Here is a 19,960-nt window from a genome sequence, read left to right as displayed (position 1 = left end):
TTTGCCTTCTTCGGGTACCCAGCTCCCAGGAAAATTCCTTTTTTTTTTTTTTTTTCCGAGACTTTATTTATTTATTTGACAGAGAGCACGCAAAGCAGGGGGAGCGGCAGGCAGAGGGAGAAGCAGGCTGTCCACTGAGCAGGGAGCCCCCATGTGGGACTCGATCCCCGGACTCCGGGATCATGACCTGAGCTGAAGCCAGATGTTTCACCAACTGAGTCACCCAGGCGCCCCAACCAGGAACAAGCAAAGAGTAAACAAATCTTGGTGGTGTTAATATACTTATCATATTATTTTCTGGAGTGCATGAAACATCTTAAAATTGGGGGGGGGAGGAAGTCTGTACACTCACTAGGAGAGTCACTATAAGCCTTTGAATCAATGGATTTCAGCATATTGTCACACTGTCTTGAATAGTATCTATTAAAGTAATAAAGTCTGGTCCTGGATTAGATAATACTGCTGAAAAAAACTAAGTCAGTGGCAATTAATACTATTTTGAAGATAGGTTCATTTTTTTAAAAAAACATAATTCAGTCAAGTATCATGCAGTTCAAATCGAGTAATATTTTGGTAAATTGTAAGTGATCACTTCACAAATATAACCTTATTTAGAGTTCTATATGAATTTGTTACAGGAAACACATTTTAACATTTCAAAGATTTAACGTGTATTCAGAATTTTTTCTTTAGGTACCATTCTGAGGTCAAGGCTATACTTCCGGTCCACAATTAAAGATGAAAACAGCTTGCAACTTGCTTACCACTTATAACTTAAAGGCTTAAGGAGTAGGTGACTTCATATTCATCTATAGATTTAACATAATCACTAACAAATACATCTGGAGTTTTTGCAAAAATGTCAACTCCCATCCTAAAATTCCTGTGAAATGAAAGGGACGCAGAATAGACGCAACAATCTTGATAAAGGACAAAGGTAGAGGACTCATACTTCCTAATTTTCAAACTTGCTGCAAAGCCTGCAGCAATCAGGGCACCGGGGTATTGGCAGAAGGGTAAAAATTAGATCAAAGAAAGAGAACTGAGTCCAGAATTAAACCACACATTCGTGGTCAACTGATTATCACATCAACAAAGGTGCCAAGAAAATCAATTTGGGCAAAGAATAATCTTTTCAACAAACTGTGTTGGGACAAATGATTTTGTATGATAGCCAGACAAGGAGAGTAAAGTTGAATCCCCTCCTTCTAAGGTATGCAAAAATTATAACAAATGAATCATAGAGCTAAAGGCAAGAGCTGAAACTATGAAGTTCTTAGAAGAACATAAAGGAATAACCCTGAGTCGGGCAAAGACAAGTGTTGGTGGGAATGCAGAACCTTGTACATTGTGGGTAGGGATATAAAATGGTGCAGTGACTTTGGAGAAGTTTGGTGGATCTTCAAAATACTAAACATAGAATTACTATAAGACCCATCAATTTCAGTCCCAGATATATTCCCAAGAGATTAAAGAACAAATAAAGCTATCTAAATAAAAACTTGTACGTAAATGCTTAAAGCAGCATTACTCTTAAGAGCCCAAATGTGGAAGCGATCTAAATGTCCATCACTTGATAAATGGATAAACAAAATGTATGGCATCCATAGAATGGAGTATTAGTCAGCCATGAAAAAGAAAGAAGCACTGATTCAAGTTACAGTGTGGATGAACATTGGTAACATTATGCTAAGTGTAAGAAGCCAGTCCTCCAAACACGCAGCATGATTCCATTTATATGAAATGTCCAAAGGAGGTGAATCTAGAGGCAGAAAGCAGCCAAGGGCTGGGGGACTTAGGAAGAAATGGGCAATGACTATTAATGGATTTAAAATTAATTGTGGCAACAGTTGTACAATCTTAACATACTAGAGTCCACTGAACTGTACCACTGTGAGTCAATTGTATGGTCTGTGAATTATATCTCATTAAAGGTGGGTTTGTATTTTTTTTTAAAAGATTTTATTTATTTACTTGACAGAGAGAGATCACAAGTAGGCAGAGAGGCAGGCGGGGTGGCGGGTGGGAAGCAGGCTCCTGCTGAGCAAGGAGTCCAATGCGGGGCTCAATCCCAGGACCTGAGATCATGACCTGAGCTGAAGGCAGAGGCTTAACCTACTGAGCCACCCAGGCGCCCCTGTTTTTCTCCCTCCCCCCCCTTTTTTTTTTAAAGATTTCATTTATTTATTTGAGAAAGAACATGAGCAGCAGGGAAAGGGAGAAGCAGGCTTCCTGCTGAGCAGGGAGCCTGACTCGAGGCTTGATCCCAGGACCCTGGGATCATGACCTGAGCTGAAGGCAGACACTTCAGACACCCAGGCATCCCTCAATAAAGCCGTTTCTCCAAAAGAGAGGTAATACCCTACACGCTGATAATCCCCACAGAAACAAATGCAGACAAAAGCATTTATAAGTTCATTTTATTTCCAACCACTAAGACTCCAGGATGGATTATCCAAAAAAGAGGAAAGCATGGCTCAGCTGCTTCGCAGGTGAAACAGGGAATGAAAACAAAAAGCTGATGAGATCGAAGCTTCAAGCAAGTCTAGAACGTGTGCAGGAGTGGACAGGAAAAGAGTTCCCCTATCAAGGAACAGGTAAATAGAGAATTTCACACCACAGCTACCTTCGCTGGCTCTTTTCAGAAACATGGGGAGGGATCATCTCAGGGACCAGGAAGTAATGAATATACTACAGTGGACCCTTGAACACGGGTTTGAACTGCACAAATCCACTTAAAGGCAGATTTTTTTTTTTTAAGTCCAGTACTGTAAACCCATTTTCTGTTACGATTTTTTAATAACATTTTCTTTTCCAGAGCTGGCTTTATGGTAGGAGTACAGTGTATGACATGCATCGCACACAATATGTGTTCTCGGGAAGGCTTCTTGGCAACAGTAGGTACCAGTAATTATGTTTTGGGGAGGGTCCAAAGTTGTACGTGGATTTTCAGCTATGTAGAGGGTCAGCACCCCTAACCCTCACGTTGTTCAAGGATCCGCTGTATCTCAACAGCCACAGGAGGGAAAACATTATCTCTACAGTTTCAGATTTCTTCACAAGAAATTCATTTTGGATGAAACATTGTAGAGTGGGTAAAAGTAGAACTCAGTGGGGAAAGACTGAGGTAGGCTCTGAAAAGAAGTTCAAGAACGCACAAAGTGGAGCCTCCAAAGTACACAGATTGAGAGAATCCAGTAGTAGCCTGTGGCAGACGACATTATGACCAACAATGAAGTGCTCACCTCTGCGTGAACCGCTGTTTATGCCAGTGTAGTTTCTCACTTCCTCTAAAGGCCATGTGTCGCTGTCACTTGACTTTGGGCTGAGCCACATGCCTTGCCTCGGCCAATGGAAGATAGGCCATGTGTCATGGGCTCAGTCAGACCCTAGCATTAAAAGGCCTTGCGTCTGTGCCTCACTGCTTGTGCTTCTGCATCGACCGAGGAGAGCTTCCTCAGGTACTACTGCCTCTCTAACCCCAGGATGAACAAGCAAGCCTCTGCCACCCCACAGAAACACCCACAGCTTGAGGCAGAGCCACTTAAACTAGAGAGCTCTGTGATATTTTTTTTAAAGCTTTTATTTATTTGATAGACAGAGATCACAAGTAGGCAGAGAGACAGGCCGAGAGAGACAGGGAAGCAGACTCCCTGCTGAGCAGAGAGCCTGATGCGGGGCTCGATCCCAGGACCCTGAGATCATGACCTGAGCCGAAGTCAGCAGCTTTAATCCACTGAGCCACCCAGGCGACCCGAGCTCTGTGATATTTTTATAAATTTTCTGTAGGTATAAAAGTCTTTGTTTTTGTTTCTGTAGACCCCATACCCATTGTGGAGCCCAACATGGCACTTTAACTCACAACCCTCAGATCAAGACCTGAGTGGAGATCAAGAGTCAGCCATTTAACTGACTGAGCCACCCAGGCACCCCAGTATAAGAGTACTTTTAAATAAAAAGATTTTAAAAAGGAAGAAAAATTAACACGCACAACCATTATTAACTAAACACCTGAAATAGTTAATAATAGTATTCTAAATTCTACATAATTATATTCTAAATTCTAAATAGTCTTGTTTATTTAAGATCATATGCAGAATTCAACAACAGTTCCATCTTTTATAAGATCATACAGGTCCTCTACAGTATCCAATATTGTTCTTATTTACATTTCTTGCATTTTCAGTGTTCCATCAATTTTTTAAATACCCCAAAAAAGACAGTCGTTAAAAATTATATACCTTCTTACACAAATCTTTGCATCATGTCATTTTTACCATTAAGTTCAAAACTCCATAATTCCTACTAAGTATTGGAGGGGGTGGGGCTATTTTTTAATCTGCACATGTGTTCTCCAATTTCATCTTTGAAAAGTATATAATGATGAGGGGCACCTGGGTGGCTCAGTGGGTTAAGCCTCTGCCTTTGGCTCAGGTCATGATCCCAGGGTCCTGGGATTGAGCCCTGCATTGGGCTCTCTGCTCACCAGGGAGCTTGCTTCCTCCTCTCTCTCGGCCTGCCTGTCTGACTACTTGTGATCTCTATCTGTCAAATAAATAAATAAAATCTTTTAAAAAAAATTTTTTTTTAAAAAGTGTATAATGATGAACTTGATTTCAGAAGTCAATCTAGTCGACTCCAGATATGTTAGAGTCAGAGGAGAGCTTTTATTCTAACCAAAGAACCATCAACTCACCTTTGTGGAATTTGTGGCTGTGGTGCATTTGAAACCTAAATTTTATAAATACAACAATTCTTTCTGAGGCAGTAGGGCAGATAGACAGCCATAACACTGACTTCAACCCAAGTGAAACAAGGTAATGAGATGATGTTCATATTTGTTCATGTTAGATTCTTAGAATAATATTGTTCTCACAGATCAGACCAAGAAAATGAAGCATGGAATTCTTTCAAGATATGAACATTTTAATGGACATATCCTATGAATTGCAATTGTGTTTTTTTTTTTAAGATTTTATTTACTTATTTGACACACAGAGATCACAAGTAGGCAGACAGGCAGGCAGGGCTGGGGGAAGCAGGCTCCCTGCTGAGCAGAGAGCCCAATGCGGGGCTCAATCCCAGAACCCTGAGATCATGACATGAGCCAAAGGCAGAGGCTCAACCCATTGAACCACACAGGAGCCCCTGTAATTTTGTTTTAAAGCAAAAACAGAATGATTTGGAAGCACACATCTAGAATGTGGAGACTGCAATTCCTATTGATGAGACTTTCTTTTCCGGGGGAGGGCCAAGGGGGAGAAAGAATCCCAAGCAGGCTCCACGCTCAGCATGGAACCCGATGTGGGACTTGATCTCATAACCCCGAGACTGTGACCGGAGCCAAAATCAGGAGTCAGCCACTTAACCGACTGAGCCACCTGGGTGCCCCCAAACATTTTTAATAACAATGAAAATATTCTAGACCCCAGTTTATGTGGAAAAGCAAAGAAGGGAGTGAAAAGGAAACCCAAAGGGAAAGATGGATGTGTTGACACAGTAGGACAGAAGTCTCATCTCCCCATTACAAACCTTGGTCAGTGGGAGACAGGAGGACAAAGCTGAGCAGATAAATTCCTTTCTCTCCCCTGGGACCATTTTGAGCTCCTCTGAGCTCACAGGAGTCATCTGCTAACCTACTGCTGAGTTCTCCTCATAGATCACAAAGCAGCACAACAACTCATTACAAGAGGACAGGATAAAAACCCCCAAAAGCTCACACCAACACTACAACATGGGCACTCCAATGGCACTCTTGCTCCCACTCCACCCGTCTTGACAGCAAAAAACTGAATATACAAATCTCAAAAACGGTAAGCTCCTAAAAAACTGGATTCAACAATCACTTGGTTAACTGAAAATGGTTGAATCTGAAAACACTTTTTTACAGAGGTGATTTATGGATTACTGTTTGCCATTGAAAGGATCACAGGATGTCCGCCATATATAGTTGAATGAAAAGCCTAATTAAGACAGCACATCAAGAATGAACACTCTCTTCTACGAGAGAGGGAGGAAGAGAGAGGGCTCCTTTTATATTTCCCGTACTCAGATGGAAGAGTGATTTTTCCAGACTATGAATTTGTGCCACAAATGTAGCCAGAATTAATATTGTGTACGCTAGGCAGAAGTGTTTCGCTAGTTCCACAAATAAACAAATACTGAGTAATTAACACATGCAAAGCACTGTACTGAACATTACCCCCCTCTAAGGATACAGAATCGATGTCTTCATCTTATCAAATCATAAATCCAAGGAGATTTTGTTTGCTTAAAAGTGTGAAGACTAAGAAGTACAGGAGCCAATTTCTACAAGGATATGGAGGGATAATGGAGCGCGCTGGACTCCAACAATTAATGAGACAGAACAAATAGCATAAGGCACACGCAGCAGCCGGGAAGGTATTTTTAGCTCCAACATTAGGCAACGTCATTACAAGCACGATTAAATCCAGCAACAAGCCACTAGCACGGCAGAGAAAATGCCATCACTGGAGAGATGCAAGATGGCATGGAGGGATAGCAGACAAGGACGGCCTGAGGATAACTAAACCAGGCCTTCGAGGGTTAGAGGGTTCGATGACCACAAAGGCTGTGCAGGCATTTCTCGCACATTCTCCACAAATCAAAATTTTAAAAAGCATCCCCCTGAAGTTATCACCCAAAAGTCAGTCCCTCCTCCCTAAAGCACAAGTGTGCACTTGGCCTTCCACACATAACACTAATAATTACAAAAATAGATACTAGTAAGAATATATATAACCCTGATACAATAACACAATAAATAGTATATGATACAATATGTACAATATAATAACATATATAATACTAAGCTTTTAAAAATTACATACATTGCAACATAGGCACAGATGTCTATCATCTCCAACCGTCAAATTTCAGGAAAAGCAATTAAAATAATTAGAAATCTGGTCATACGGAAGATTTTCTATTGCTGTTTTGCTTTGAGATGGTCAGAGAGCAAGCTACAAACTATAGCAGTTACTTTAGAGGACCAAATTTCATCAAAAGCAGTCACCTACTTGAATTATATCAAAATAGGTAAAGACATGTCAAATACTCCATTTAGCTTATACAGAAATCTCTCTTCAGGAACACCATTATTACCAAGTGAAAATGGCAGGTTATAAAGAACCCTGAACGCTTTGAGATGCCTGGATGGCTCAGTGGGTTAAGCCGCTGCCTTTGGCTCAGGTCATGATCCCACGGTCCCGGGATCGAGTCCTGTGTCCGGCTCCTTGCTCAGTAGGGAGCCTGCTTCTCTCTCTGCCTCTGCCTGCTTGTGCGCGCACGCTCTCGCTCTCTCTTGCTCTCTCTCTCTCCGACAAATAAATAAAATCTTAAAATGAAAAAAAGAACCCTGAGCGTTTTGATATGAAGTTACCAACACATGCATAGTGTGAGAGCTGCAGAATGGTCACTAATGTCAATAGTGGAAACTAGACTTATTGCGGGGATCATTTCATAATGTATAAGAATATCAGATCACTACGATGTACACCTGAAGCTAATATTGTAATGTCAATTATCCTTCAATGTAAAAACTAAGTTTAAAAAACAGTGGAGATATCTGGGTGGTGGGATTTTTGGATAATTTTACTCTCAGCTGCATGGCTTTTGTGTGATTTTTAAAGCAGAACAAAATTACAAAGCAAAGCTCAAGACCCACACTGCTGGATCCAGATTTCAGCTTTCCACCTAATGGGCTGTATGACCTTGAGCAAGTGATTTAACCTCTCTGTCCCTCTGTGACCTCACATATAAAGAAGGATAAAATAGTCCCCACTTCAGAGTGCTGCAAGAGGACTAAGGGTGTTTGTTAGTACATGGAAGGCATGCGAACAGTGCATGGAATGCAGCTAGCCCTCGGGAAATACCCACCAATAGTAGAAGCACTAGTATGGCTAAGTCTTTTGGTAAAATTGACTGACGTTCATTAAAAGTGGCTGCAAAAGCAGCTACTTCATGGCCAAAAGTAAAAACGGGAGCAAGAAACCTTCTCTGCTTAAGTATAAATTAATAACCAAAAAACCAAATCCCCAGCCCCCAAACCCTAGCAGATCTACATACTACAAATATACGTACAAAGTAGATAAAAAAGAAGCTATGTAAAGATGAGATCCCTGAGTAGATATTTTCTCCTAGCATCCATCCTCTCATTTCAGAGGTTAGCAGGCACAGCGGACTAACAGAGAGGTGCTCTAGGTAGCGACTTCGTGGGTGCAAATCTGTGCTCTCAACTTAGCAGCAAAACAGAAGACGTTCTAATGAGGTTAGTGTTTGTAGGCCAGAAGATTCGTCCTGATTAAGGAGAAAGACATCTATAAAACTCTAGTAGCCTTAATCTACAAATGCCGGAGTTGGGAGTTATATAAAATTAGTTACAGAAACACACACTTGACTAGTTAGGAGCCGATAATGAAAAGGATGCTTTATCCCTGGGTTCTCTTGCTTTGAGGGATAGATAATCAAAAATGGAATTCAGTAGCATATTACAAGGTGGTAAGAGCTGTGGAGAAAAAGGAAGTGAGTGGAGCAAGGGTGGGAAAAGGGGAAGTGTTGACCTCTGAATAGGATAGGTCGGTAGAGAAGGTGACACGTGAGTTTGAATCCAACAAGCTCAACCTAGTTTACTCCATAATTGTTAGCTCTGATGAAAGGTTTTTTTTTTTTTTAACAATTTATTTATTTATTTGACAGAGAGAGGGAGCGATCACAAATAGGCAAAGAGGCAGGCAGAGAGAGATGGGGAAGCAGGCTCCCTCCTTAGCAGAGAACCTAATGCGGGGCTCCATCCCAGGACCCTGAGATCATGACCTGAGCCAAAGGCAGAGGCTTAACCCACTGAGCCACCCAGGCACCCTTCTCTTATGAAAGTTTTGAACAGGATGGAAGCTCCCATGGAAGACAAGCTAGTGGTTATCCCTGTCACTTATCTGGACCACCCCTTTCAACTTTGATAATACACACTCCAGTGCTTACACTGTCCTCTTATAGACAAACTGTGTTGGTAACCATTTCACTTTTTAAAATCTAAAAACACGAGCTTCTTAAATAATCTTCTCCATCAATATTTTTGGCAAATCAAAGGAATTACGAATGAGACAAGTCATTGGATGTTTCTGGTAACCCAACGTCCATTGTCCCATTTTCCGGTAAAAGAACCCAGATTTTCCTTGGGTAACTAAGTCTCCGGGACTTCCCACTAGTGTGGCTCAGATGGGGCTGATGGCAGCCCCTACCTCTAGGGGTAGTGTATTACTGGGCCCTACAAATAGGAGTGCCAAATCCCCCTTGAACACTACTATGGAGTGTCAGGTTCAGGAGTGGAACACGTGACCAAACCAGGCAATGAGTCACGGGGCATAACTTAAAGAAAAGAGGAGCTGTTGTCTGTGGGACTCCTCAGGAGGCAGAATGCAGGCCTGGGGTCACAGATGGAGACATCCTTGCCACCCTTAGGGAAGAAAAGGATGTGAGTCTGCCTAAAAATGAAGCCAGTTTAGAAGGAAGCAAGCAGAGAAACAGGGACAGAGCAGGGTGTCTCTGACAATACATTTGGAGGACTTGAACTTGGCCCTGACTCAAGAGGGTGACCCCATACATTTTTCACACAGTGGAAGAGCACATTTCCTTTTCTGATTAAATCACTGAAGCTGGGTTTCTCTCACTTGCAACCAAGTGTCTTGCCAAATACCAAAAAACCTTCCTTTGGAGACCGGGCTCAGTATTTTCCCTAGAAAGCCAACAACCCATACACTTACCCGTTCCTGCCCAGCAGTGTCCCAGATGAGGAACTTATGAAGCTCATTTCCACAAGGCACGGTTTTGGTCATAAAAGATGCCCTGAAAAAGAGAATCAACATCTCCACGTTACCAGGCGCCCCTAAAATCTTCACAAAGACTCCTGTTTCACCCAAGTTCCTCTTGCCTCAGCAAGACTCCCCAGGGTCCGTCCTGGGGGTGCCTCTAAGAGGAAAGAAGGGCTGCTAGAATCCCGTCACCCAAAAGAAAATATTCTTCATATTCTGTTAGTCCAAATGGAGGCTTAAGGAAGGAAATTGTTTTTAAAAAGCCAAGAATGCAGGGCAACTGTGTGACTCAGTGGGTTAAGCCTCTGCCTTTGGCTCGGGTCATGATCTCAGGATCCTGGGATAGAGCCCTGCATCAGGCTCTCTGCTCAGAAGGGAACCTGCTTCTCCCTCTCTTTCTGCCTGCCTCTCTACCTACTTGTGATCTCTGTCTGTCAAATTAATAACTAAAATCTTAAAAAAAAAAAAAGAAAGAAAGAAAGAAAGCCAAGAATGCATTCAAAGCCCCGGGCTACCAAAAACACAGTCCTGAGAGAGTATGCTCAATAGTTCTCAGATAATATGCCCCAAATCTCAGGAAAGAAAATAAAACCTAAGATTAAAAAATGTATTATTACAACAGTGAAGAATGGACAGGGCAGCTAGTCTCTGAGCAACTCACAGTATGCAGGCTAGGCACCCAACACTAGTAGCAATACCATATCTCATCCCCACCCTGCTTTTATACAAGCAGGGATAAAGGTTGGTGGTTCACCAAATATTTACATTTTCTCCCTTTAAAAAAAAAAAAAAAGGAAGGATTTGAAACCCTCAGCAGATAATGAAACACTTGATAGTTTCTTTTTTGCATATTTCCTGTTAACAAACCTTTTCTTTTCGTTCATGAAAGACATAAAGATACAGCACGTGGAAAGTTTATACCTTTGACTTTTTTTGTTTTCTGTGAGATAAAGCTTTCCATTCATGAAAATGTAGTGAGTCTCCCCAACAATGGGACAACCAGACAAGAGAAGACTCCTCACGTGATGGAATTAAGAAGCGGATACAACCCCTGAGCAGCATTCCGGCCAAAACCAGTTCACCTGAATGTAATCCTAAGAAACCAGTAAGGCAACTCCAGAATGTGGAGCATTCTACAAGACAACTGGCCCAAATGCTTCAAGTAAATCAACGTCATGAAAAGTAAACAAGACAAAAGGCAGGAAGATTGTTCTAGAATCTAAATTAAGAGAGAAGAAAGAGATAAAACAACCAAATGACCCTTGGCTGAATCTGGAATTAGGAGGGAAATAACTTTTAAAAGACATTTTGAAGACAACTAGAGAAATTTAAATTTAGATTTTATGTCAGATATTATCATTGAATCAGTATTAATTTTTCTAGGGGCGCATGGGTGGATCAGTCAGTTAAGCATCTGACTCTTGCTTTTAGCTCAGGCCATGATCTCAGGGTCATGGGATCAAGCCCCTCATTGGGCTCCACACTCAGCATGGAGTCTGCTTGTCCCTTTTCCTCTGCTCCTCCCCCACCCTTTTTCTCCTCTCTCTCTCTTTCAAATAAATAAATAAAAACATTTTTTAAAAAATTAATTTTTGGGGTGCCTGGGTGGCTCAGTGGGTTAAAGCCTCTGCCTTCAGCTCAGGTCCTGATCCCAGGGTCCTGGGACAGAGTCCTGCATCAGGCTCTCTGCTCAGCAGGGACCCTGCTTCCCTTCCTCTCTCTCTGCCTGCCTCTCTGCCTATTTGTGATCTCTCTCTGTCAAATAAATAAATAAAATCTTTTAAAAAAATTAATTTTCTGTGTGTGATAATGGTTTCCTCATTATGTTATTCTCAGGAGAGGCAAAGTACAGTTTTTAGGGGTAAGGTGTCAGGCTGTCTACCCTGCTTCCTATGGCCCAGCAGACCCACCCAGTGGACCCAGCCCACTGTCCAGCCCTACGTCACTCAGCACTCACCCCAATAATGTCTCCTCAACTTTTCCTACTTTTCCTCAACACTAAGAGGCAAACTACACAAGTCCCAAGTAGAAAAGCATATGTTCCTGCAATTCCCACACACTCCTCAAAACATACACAAAGCCAAAAGTTAACAGTTTTATTTATCAAATGACGATTGTACTAAATGGAAATTCTAAGTATTCTTCTAAGTGATATGACCCAATATTATCAAAACCACAACTGTCCCATGATGCTTTATTTCTTTTAAAGTGCTTAAAATATACACAGACTACTGATAAGAGTAAATATATTCCAAAAATGGAAATGTCTTAATTTATTTTTCTCATTACAAAAGCAATAGACGAACATACCAAAAAAGAAAGTCAAAAAATGAAAGCACAGGAGAAATAGAAATTAATCGTCACGTCACCACTGAGTCACAATCACCGTTGGTGTATGTCCTTCTGAATTATTTTTATACAATGATTACACCCATAATTGCTCATAGTCTGCATACACTTTGTTTTCCCTCCACTCGATGTTATCATGGACATCTTTCCATTTACATAACTATAGATCAACATCTTCATCCAAAATGACTAAATATATTACACCATGTTATGGCTTTACTACCCCACTGATGGATATTTTGGTCACCTATTTTCCACTGTTATGACAATGATTAAATGGATATCTTTGTACTTATATCTTTGTGTCCTTGTGCAACTATTTCCTTAGAAACATACATGCCACACTGGGTGGGACCAGCCTACATGCCAATGATGACAATGTTGGAGATGCCCTTCTCCCCAGTCAATCCTGATCTTTCAAATCTTTTCCAGTAGGATAAGGAGAAATGATACATCATTCCCATTTTTATTGTGCTTCTTACAACTTTGAACATCATTTTAGTGTTTACTGTTCACTTGCATTTTTCTTTAGTAAATATTTAGCTCATGACCTTTGCCTACTTTTTCGCTGGGATGGCTCCTCCTTTTCTTCTTCACTTCTTGAGTATTTTACACTAACTTTTGTAAGAGTAGGTTCTAAATAATATTTTTTTTCTGGTTTAACCTTTGGCCTTTAACTTTATTTAGAGAATTTTTCCATAAATACCTTGGGTTTTGTTTTTACTTTGATGTAAGCCAGATTTTCATTTGTTCTTCAATAAACTCTAGTCACTGGGATAAATAATACACCAACTGGGCCCTTAAAAAGTTCTCAGGCTTAGAAAACCAAGTTCATGCCTTTAAAAATCTTGGAACCAGAGATTTTTAGAGATGGAAAAAACATGCAATACCCAGGCCAACCTTTTCAGTCTACAGATCAGGGGATAAAATCCGAGTCATGAGAGACTGCCTTGCCCATGGTCAAAGAGTCTACCAGCACAGTCAGGAACAAAACACAGAGGCCTGCCCTCTTTTCCAGAAGGGTAGAATGAGTGGTTAGATAGCCCCTCAGTTTCCCCATCTGAGAAACAGAGCCAATATCTACTTTGCATATCTGGGGGATATGAGGGAATGACATCTGCAAAATTCCTGCTTGACACACAGTAAGCCTTCGAGGAACAGCTTTGTTATAGCTGTCATGCTGATCTCACACACACACACACACACACACACACACACACACACACACACTCATGTACACACCCCTCTCTATTCCTCATTTCCTGCCACTAAAAAAAGACTACCGATATTTGAAATGATGACTGACAATCCTTGTTCTTTTGGTTGGTTGGGTTGTTGGTTTTTGTTTTTTTTTTCTTTTAACAGCTTTGCTCACATTCCATCTTAAAAAGCTCAAGCATCTTTTCTTCTCGTTAGATTATCTTCCAGACTGGTCGGGGGCGGGGGGGAGCCTTGGCAATGCTGAATGGACTTCATTATCTGTGGGAACCAAAATCTGGCAGAGAAGTAACACAATTACCTTGTAAAAGTCGAAACAGAAAGGGAGACACACACATCCACACACACACACACACACACACACACACATCCACACACATATATGTTCAAGATGTCAACACAATCTGCTTGAATAGCAAAGCCAAGATTTTTCATTGTGAGTCACAGAAGATGATAAGAATGAACTCTTTCGATGCTGAAACAATGACATTTTACGGTCTTTCCCCAGTGGTAGTTTGATCACAGTGGGAAGACAAGGGTAGATTTCGAAAGTGGACTCACTTGGTCGGAGTCATCAGTTCACTGCTCACACGCCGAGTGTGCCTCAACGAGTCACCCGGCTGCCCTGATTCTTGAGGCCAGCAGCGTTAAGAGTGAGAAAGGCCCTGGGCCAGGGGCCTGAACTCAAATGTCTCCAGGACCAGGCAGCAGCCATACAAATGAACCAAGGGGACTAGGTGTAAAATTAATACTGATAAAAATAATAGTTGGGACACCTGGGTGGCTCAGTTGGTTAAGCAGCTGCCTTCAGCTCAGGTCATGATCCCAGCGTCCTGGGATCGAGTCCCACATCAGGCTCCTTGCTCAGCGGGGAGCCTGCTTCTCCCTCTGCCTCTGCCTACCATTCTGCCTGCCTGTGCTTGCTCTCTCCCCCCCTCTCTCTGATAAATAAATAAAACCTTTAAAAAAAATAAATAATAGTAACAGTAAACAGCAGAAGAGCTGTGGAAAGGAGAGTCTGCCCACCCACACAGCACGCAAGGCTCAGGGACAGTGGTTTCTGCCACGTGGACATGGGTACCCGGTACACCAAGGCTACTGATTTTTTAAAAGAAGCCAGAAATGCAGTTTATTATGCAAAAATCTCCTAATTCTTCATTAGTGACTTAAAAATGTTAAAACACTGGGCAGGCTAAACAAAACACAGGGCTAAGCCAGAGTCCCAGCACACCAAACCCAGCAGCTAGACCATGAGCACAGTGGTCTGTGTATAACACCGTCCAAGAAAGGCATTTGTTCCTGCTTTAGTTTTCCGAAGCTGGGGTGTGGGAACACTTTATTCAAAATCATAAGAGAACGTAAATTTTGAGTGGGTTTTTTAATTGGGCAATAGAACTATGTCAGGAAAGGACAACAGATAAGAATGGTAGAGCCCATCTCAACCTTGACTCCAGAAGAAAAGTGAGGAATGTAGATAGAAAGCAAAACAGCCCAGAATTTACAGTCATTTAATATTATGTTTATGAAGAAATCTTAAGGTATGAGAAAATGCTTCAGTTTGAAGTTTAGCAGAAAACAGCAATTCAAAATCATATATACAAAAATGTTTTAAGAGGGACACCTGGGTGGCTCAGTTGGTTAAGCCGCTGCCTTCGGCTCAGGTCATGATCCCAGAGTCCTGGGATCGAGTCCCACATCAGACTCCTTGCTCAGCGGGGAGTCTGCTTCTTCCTCTGCCTCTGCCTGCCTTTCTGCCTGCTTGTGCTCTCTCTCTCTCTCTCTCTGAGACAAATAAATAAATAAAATCTTAAAAAAAAAAAAAGATGTAAAAAAAAAAATGTTTTAAGACCTAAGCTGGTAAGTGTACAGGAAAATAAGGACAACCTTTCTGAAAATAAATTTGGCAATATCTAGCAAGACCCTTAAGAGTGCTCATATTCTTTGACTGAATTGTTCCCATTGCTATGAATTTAACTTAATGAAATAATCAGAGGTACCTGCAAATATTTATACCCCAGGATATACATCATACATTATTTTACAAGTTGGGTGCCTGGGTGGCTCAGTGGGTTAAGCCTCTGCCTTTGGCTCAGGTCATGATCCCAGTGTCCTGGGATCAAGCCCTGTATTGAGCTCTCTGCTCGGTGGGGAACCTGCTTTCCCCCTCTCTCTGCCTGCCTCTCTGCCTACTTGTGATCTCTGTCTGTCTAATAAATAAATAAAATCTAAAAAAAAAATGTTTAAAAAAATAATAACCTCAATGCCTTAAATGGAAAATACAATCATTAAAAATCATTTTTTTAAAGTTTTTATGTATTTATTTATTTGAGAGAGAGAGAGAGATGTTGAGGAGAGAGAGAGGGCAGGGAGGAGCAGAGGGGGAGAGACAAGCAGCTCCATGCTGAAAGCAGAGGCTAACTCAGGGCTCGATCCCATGGCCCTGAGATCAAGACCTGAGCTGAAACCAAGAGTCAGATGCTTAACTGACTGAGCCACCCAGGTGGCCCCCCCAAATCACTGCTTTTTTATACAATGATGTATGTCAATTATTTCTCCATAAAACTGGGGAAACTTGTTTTTAAAGACCATTTAGTAAAGTGGAATTCATAATACAATGTTAAATTACTAAAGATTTTATATACATCTAGCAAAAACACTAAAAGAACATGTATTAGATATTTATGGTAGCTACTCCAGAAGGCAAATTATGGGTTAGATTTTTTTTCAAGATTTTGTTTATTTATTTGAGAGAGAGAGAGAGAGCAAGAAATAGAACACACACCAAAAAAAAAAAAAAAAAAAAAAAAAAAAAGAGAGAGAGAGAGATAGAACACAAGCAGGAGGGAGAAGGAGAAGCAGGCTCCCCAACACAGAGCTCCATCCCAGCACCCAGGATCTTGATCTGAGCCCAATGTAAACATTTAACCAACTGAACCACCCAGGTGCCCCAGATTATGGGTGGTTTTTATATTTTCTTCACAGTTTTCTTCATTTTCAATTTTTTAGGAATATATAATAAGAGAAAATAGTATTTCCATCATGTTTCTAAAGATTACATGGTATTATAGGAAAATGTTCTCAATATATTAAGAAGAAAAGAGGATAAAAAATGGTATGTGCACTATGATTCCAATTTTTATAAATTCTGTAGTTTTTTTAGAATGAACATGAAATTTATAATCAGAAAAATTAGACTTTAATCTTGACTCTGTCAAAGAACTATATAGACAGCATGTAAGTGTTCCATTTATTTTGTCTTCTAAGAAATTTGTATTTATGAAAGAAAAATAAGGCAGAAGATGGAGAATGCATGTTGTGCCATGTCAGGTAGTATGTGATATCATTTTTGGTTTTAGAAATTATGTATTTGTTCATCTGCATAGACACAGAAAACACTTATAGGAAGTATGTTAAATGTACACTTTAGACTAAATATTGGTAATATAAATTGAAGAAAATGGGATCAGAGAGCTAGTGAAATTCTCTGATTTCAAGTTTTATTTTACATTTCTATGTATGGTCTGAATTTTTCATAATAAGCCTTATGAGGAATGAATACATAATGTTTTAATTAATAGACTTTTTTAACGAAGTATTGGGTTTACAGAAAAAGTAAGGGTAAAGTACAGAGAGTTTCCATATAATACATAATTTTTTTAAAAACCCGAAATTTGTTACACAAAGCAGAGTCAACAGAGTTTGACTTGTCTCCAAAATGGATACCAGTGGTCCATACCAATCTCCATTAGAATGTTGCCCCTCCCACCATGAGGGGGGATTTACTTCTCCTCCCTTGAATCTGAGCTGGCATTATGACTTGCTTCACCCAAGATACTGTGACCCAAATGATCTACCATTTATAAGCACAACGATGCTTACACCTATGTGTAAAAGTCATGCATGGCACTTACCTAAACCTTTGGTAAGAACATGCATTGCCTTTTTATTTAGAAAAATCATTACAAAAAGAAAACAGATTTGTTATTAAAAATGAATATTTTTAAGTCTAGAAAGGAGAAGATGAGAGTCTCCACCATTTTTTAAAACCACTCTTCAGCTCTTCAGACTTAATCACTCTTAGAGGTTCCACTTTTACTAAACACACAGAAGGGAAAATTAAGGAAAATACAAGGACATCACAGAGAAGAGTGAAAAGAACTTCATCTATAAAACTGTTTTGGAGGGCCTGGGTGGCTCCTTCAGTTAAGGGTCTGCCTTCAGCTCAGGTCATGATCTCAGGATCCTGAGATCAAGCCCCACCTTGGGCTCCCTGATAAGCAGGGAGCCTGCTTCTCCCTATCCCTCTGTCCCTTCCCCCTCCAACCCTCCACACCCAGCTTGTGTACTCTCTAGCTTTACTCTCTCTCCCAAATAAACAAACAAAATCTTTAAAAGTAAGTAAGTAAGTAAACAAATAAATAAATAATAAATCTTTTCCTGAGGGGGAGCCTCAGGGCTCAGTTGGTTCAGTGCCCAACTCTTGATTTTCACTCACCAGAAAGTATGCTTTAAGATTCTCTCCCTCTGCCCCTCCCCATGCTCAAGTTTTTTTAAAAAAAGATCTTTTAAAAAACAATGTCAATGCCTGGGTGGCTCAGTTGGTTAAGCAATTGCCTTTGGCTCGGTCATGATCCTGGAGTCCTAGGATCGAGTCCCACATCCGGCTCCTGACCCTTTCCCCTCTCATGCTCTCTCTCATTCTCTCTCAGATGAATAAATAAAATCTTAAAATTAAAAAAAAAATGCCCCCAATCCATGGAAGTGCCTATTGAGAGCCAACATCCACGGTTCTCTCTTATTGTGCATACCTTGCAAGCAGAGACACTGTCTTTCTCCCAGACTGTGTTTTTTTTTTTTTTTTAAAGATTTTATTTATTTATTTGACAGAGAGAAATCACAAGTAGATGGAGAGGCAGGCAGAGAGAGAGAGGGAAGCAGGCTCCCTGCCAAGCAGAGAGCCCGATGCGGGACTCGATCCCAGGACCCTGAGATCATGACCTGAGCCGAAGGCAGCGGCTTAACCCACTGAGCCACCCAGGTGCCCCCCAGACTGTGTTTTTAAGAATATTTGCATAGCAAATAGTCTTGGAAGAGAAAAACAAGGTCTCACTCTAGAGGGAAGCACAGACTTGCATACTTCCCATTATAAAAGATTTGGGTTCCCTAAACTCGGGGGTCCTCTCCCAGAACCCAACTCACTGCATATAGCATTTCGTCCGATTGTCTTCACATAACCTGACAGGAAATTAGCGTTCCAAGAACCAATAAAAAATGAGAACACTGCCAATTACTACTGCTTCCCCTGTGTCTGATCCAGGAATGGTGTGTCCTCTGCGGACATCTGTGCAGGCTTGTTAGCTTGACATCATGGGTCTTGGTGCATATTTTCACAAACATGTTTCTTAAGCCATTTTAAATGTAGTGGATTTTCTCACCTACCTCACTCCAACTACTGACCTATCAATCAACTGCTGGAGCATCTACTTTTACCCTGCTATGAATCTTCTCCGGTTATAAGTGACAGAGACAATCACCCCTGTTCTCATCAATCCTACAGTGTTCCAAAAACACAGACACACATTCTTTCCCTTCTGAAGGAGACAAAACATTTGCCCTCTGCAAAGAGCAAGATATCTTCAGGGAGAAAATTTAGTGCGGCCAATTTCAAAGAGAGTGAGAAAGTAAGCACGTACAAAACGGTACAGCAAAGCACATCTGGCAAAAGCATCTGTAGAAAGGGGAAAATGAAATAGGAAAATGCTCCTATATTCTAAGGTTGGGGGTCTCAGACGTAAACAATCTATCTCCCCTCCCCAAGCCTAAGAATTGAAATGCTAACACTTGATTAATCCAGAAAGGAAAATCCATCTGCCCCCCAGACTATGGACAACTGTGCTGTGTGAGTGGACTGTGTTTCCAGGCTTACTGGCAGGCAACTCAAAGTGGAACCTTCGGGGATTTGTCCTGTGTTATCTTCCATCTGGAAATAAAGCTGACGTGATTTGCAGAGTAATGCTCTTGGAGATCAAGGAGATGGTCTTAGGCTGAAGCCCAAGAGGACAGTCGGCTAGGAAAAAAGAATTATTGGCAGGGACAGTAAGCCCGGACATCCTGCCTAGAAGTCACTGCATTTCTGTCAAAGTCTTTACAGTTGGGATTGATTCTTGCAAGCTGGGGTGAAGACTGCTTGAAGGTGCAGGCAACAAAGTGACCTCTCTGAGTGCTTTGGAAGGTAGAAAGGTGACAAAGAAGAAGATACCTGAACTTACCCAATGGTCGGGCTGATGTTGTGGTCAAAATGATCCTGGACAAATCGGCACACGATGCTGGATTTCCCAACCCCGGTATCCTGGAAAAGAATAAGGACACAGCCATGAAGACCAAGGGTATCAGTTCTGACCTAGTATAAATGTAGAACCAGAGGACAGGAGAGGTTATTTCTCATTGGTGGGAGTAGGAGAAGAGGATATTTTCTTCTATCTCTCACCAGTATTTTCTAAAAGGAAATTGTTTTTGCTTTTGTAGAAAGAAAGAAGTATGGAAAAAATAAGCTTTAGAAACAT

General features: G+C 41.1%; 1 protein-coding gene across 1 annotated transcript in view; it reads right to left on the bottom strand.

Annotated features, from left to right (window-relative positions):
• Positions 1-19,960, bottom strand: part of RAB31 (RAB31, member RAS oncogene family) — a 127,287-nt gene that overhangs the window by 51,998 nt on the left and 55,329 nt on the right. Inside the window, exons 2-3 of the mRNA XM_082697360.1 lie at positions 19,667-19,746; positions 9,783-9,864 (exon numbers count right to left, since the gene is read on the bottom strand). Coding sequence (XP_082553486.1) covers positions 9,783-9,864; positions 19,667-19,746 — 162 coding nt within the window. The remainder of the gene's footprint in view (positions 1-9,782; positions 9,865-19,666; positions 19,747-19,960) is intronic.

The sequence above is a fragment of the Mustela nivalis genome, assembly GCF_964662115.1.
Source record: "Mustela nivalis genome assembly, chromosome: 14".
In the NCBI taxonomy this organism is placed as follows: domain Eukaryota; kingdom Metazoa; phylum Chordata; class Mammalia; order Carnivora; family Mustelidae; genus Mustela; species Mustela nivalis.
Note: the sequence above shows the minus strand (reverse complement) of the source record. Positions and strands in the feature narration are given on the sequence as shown.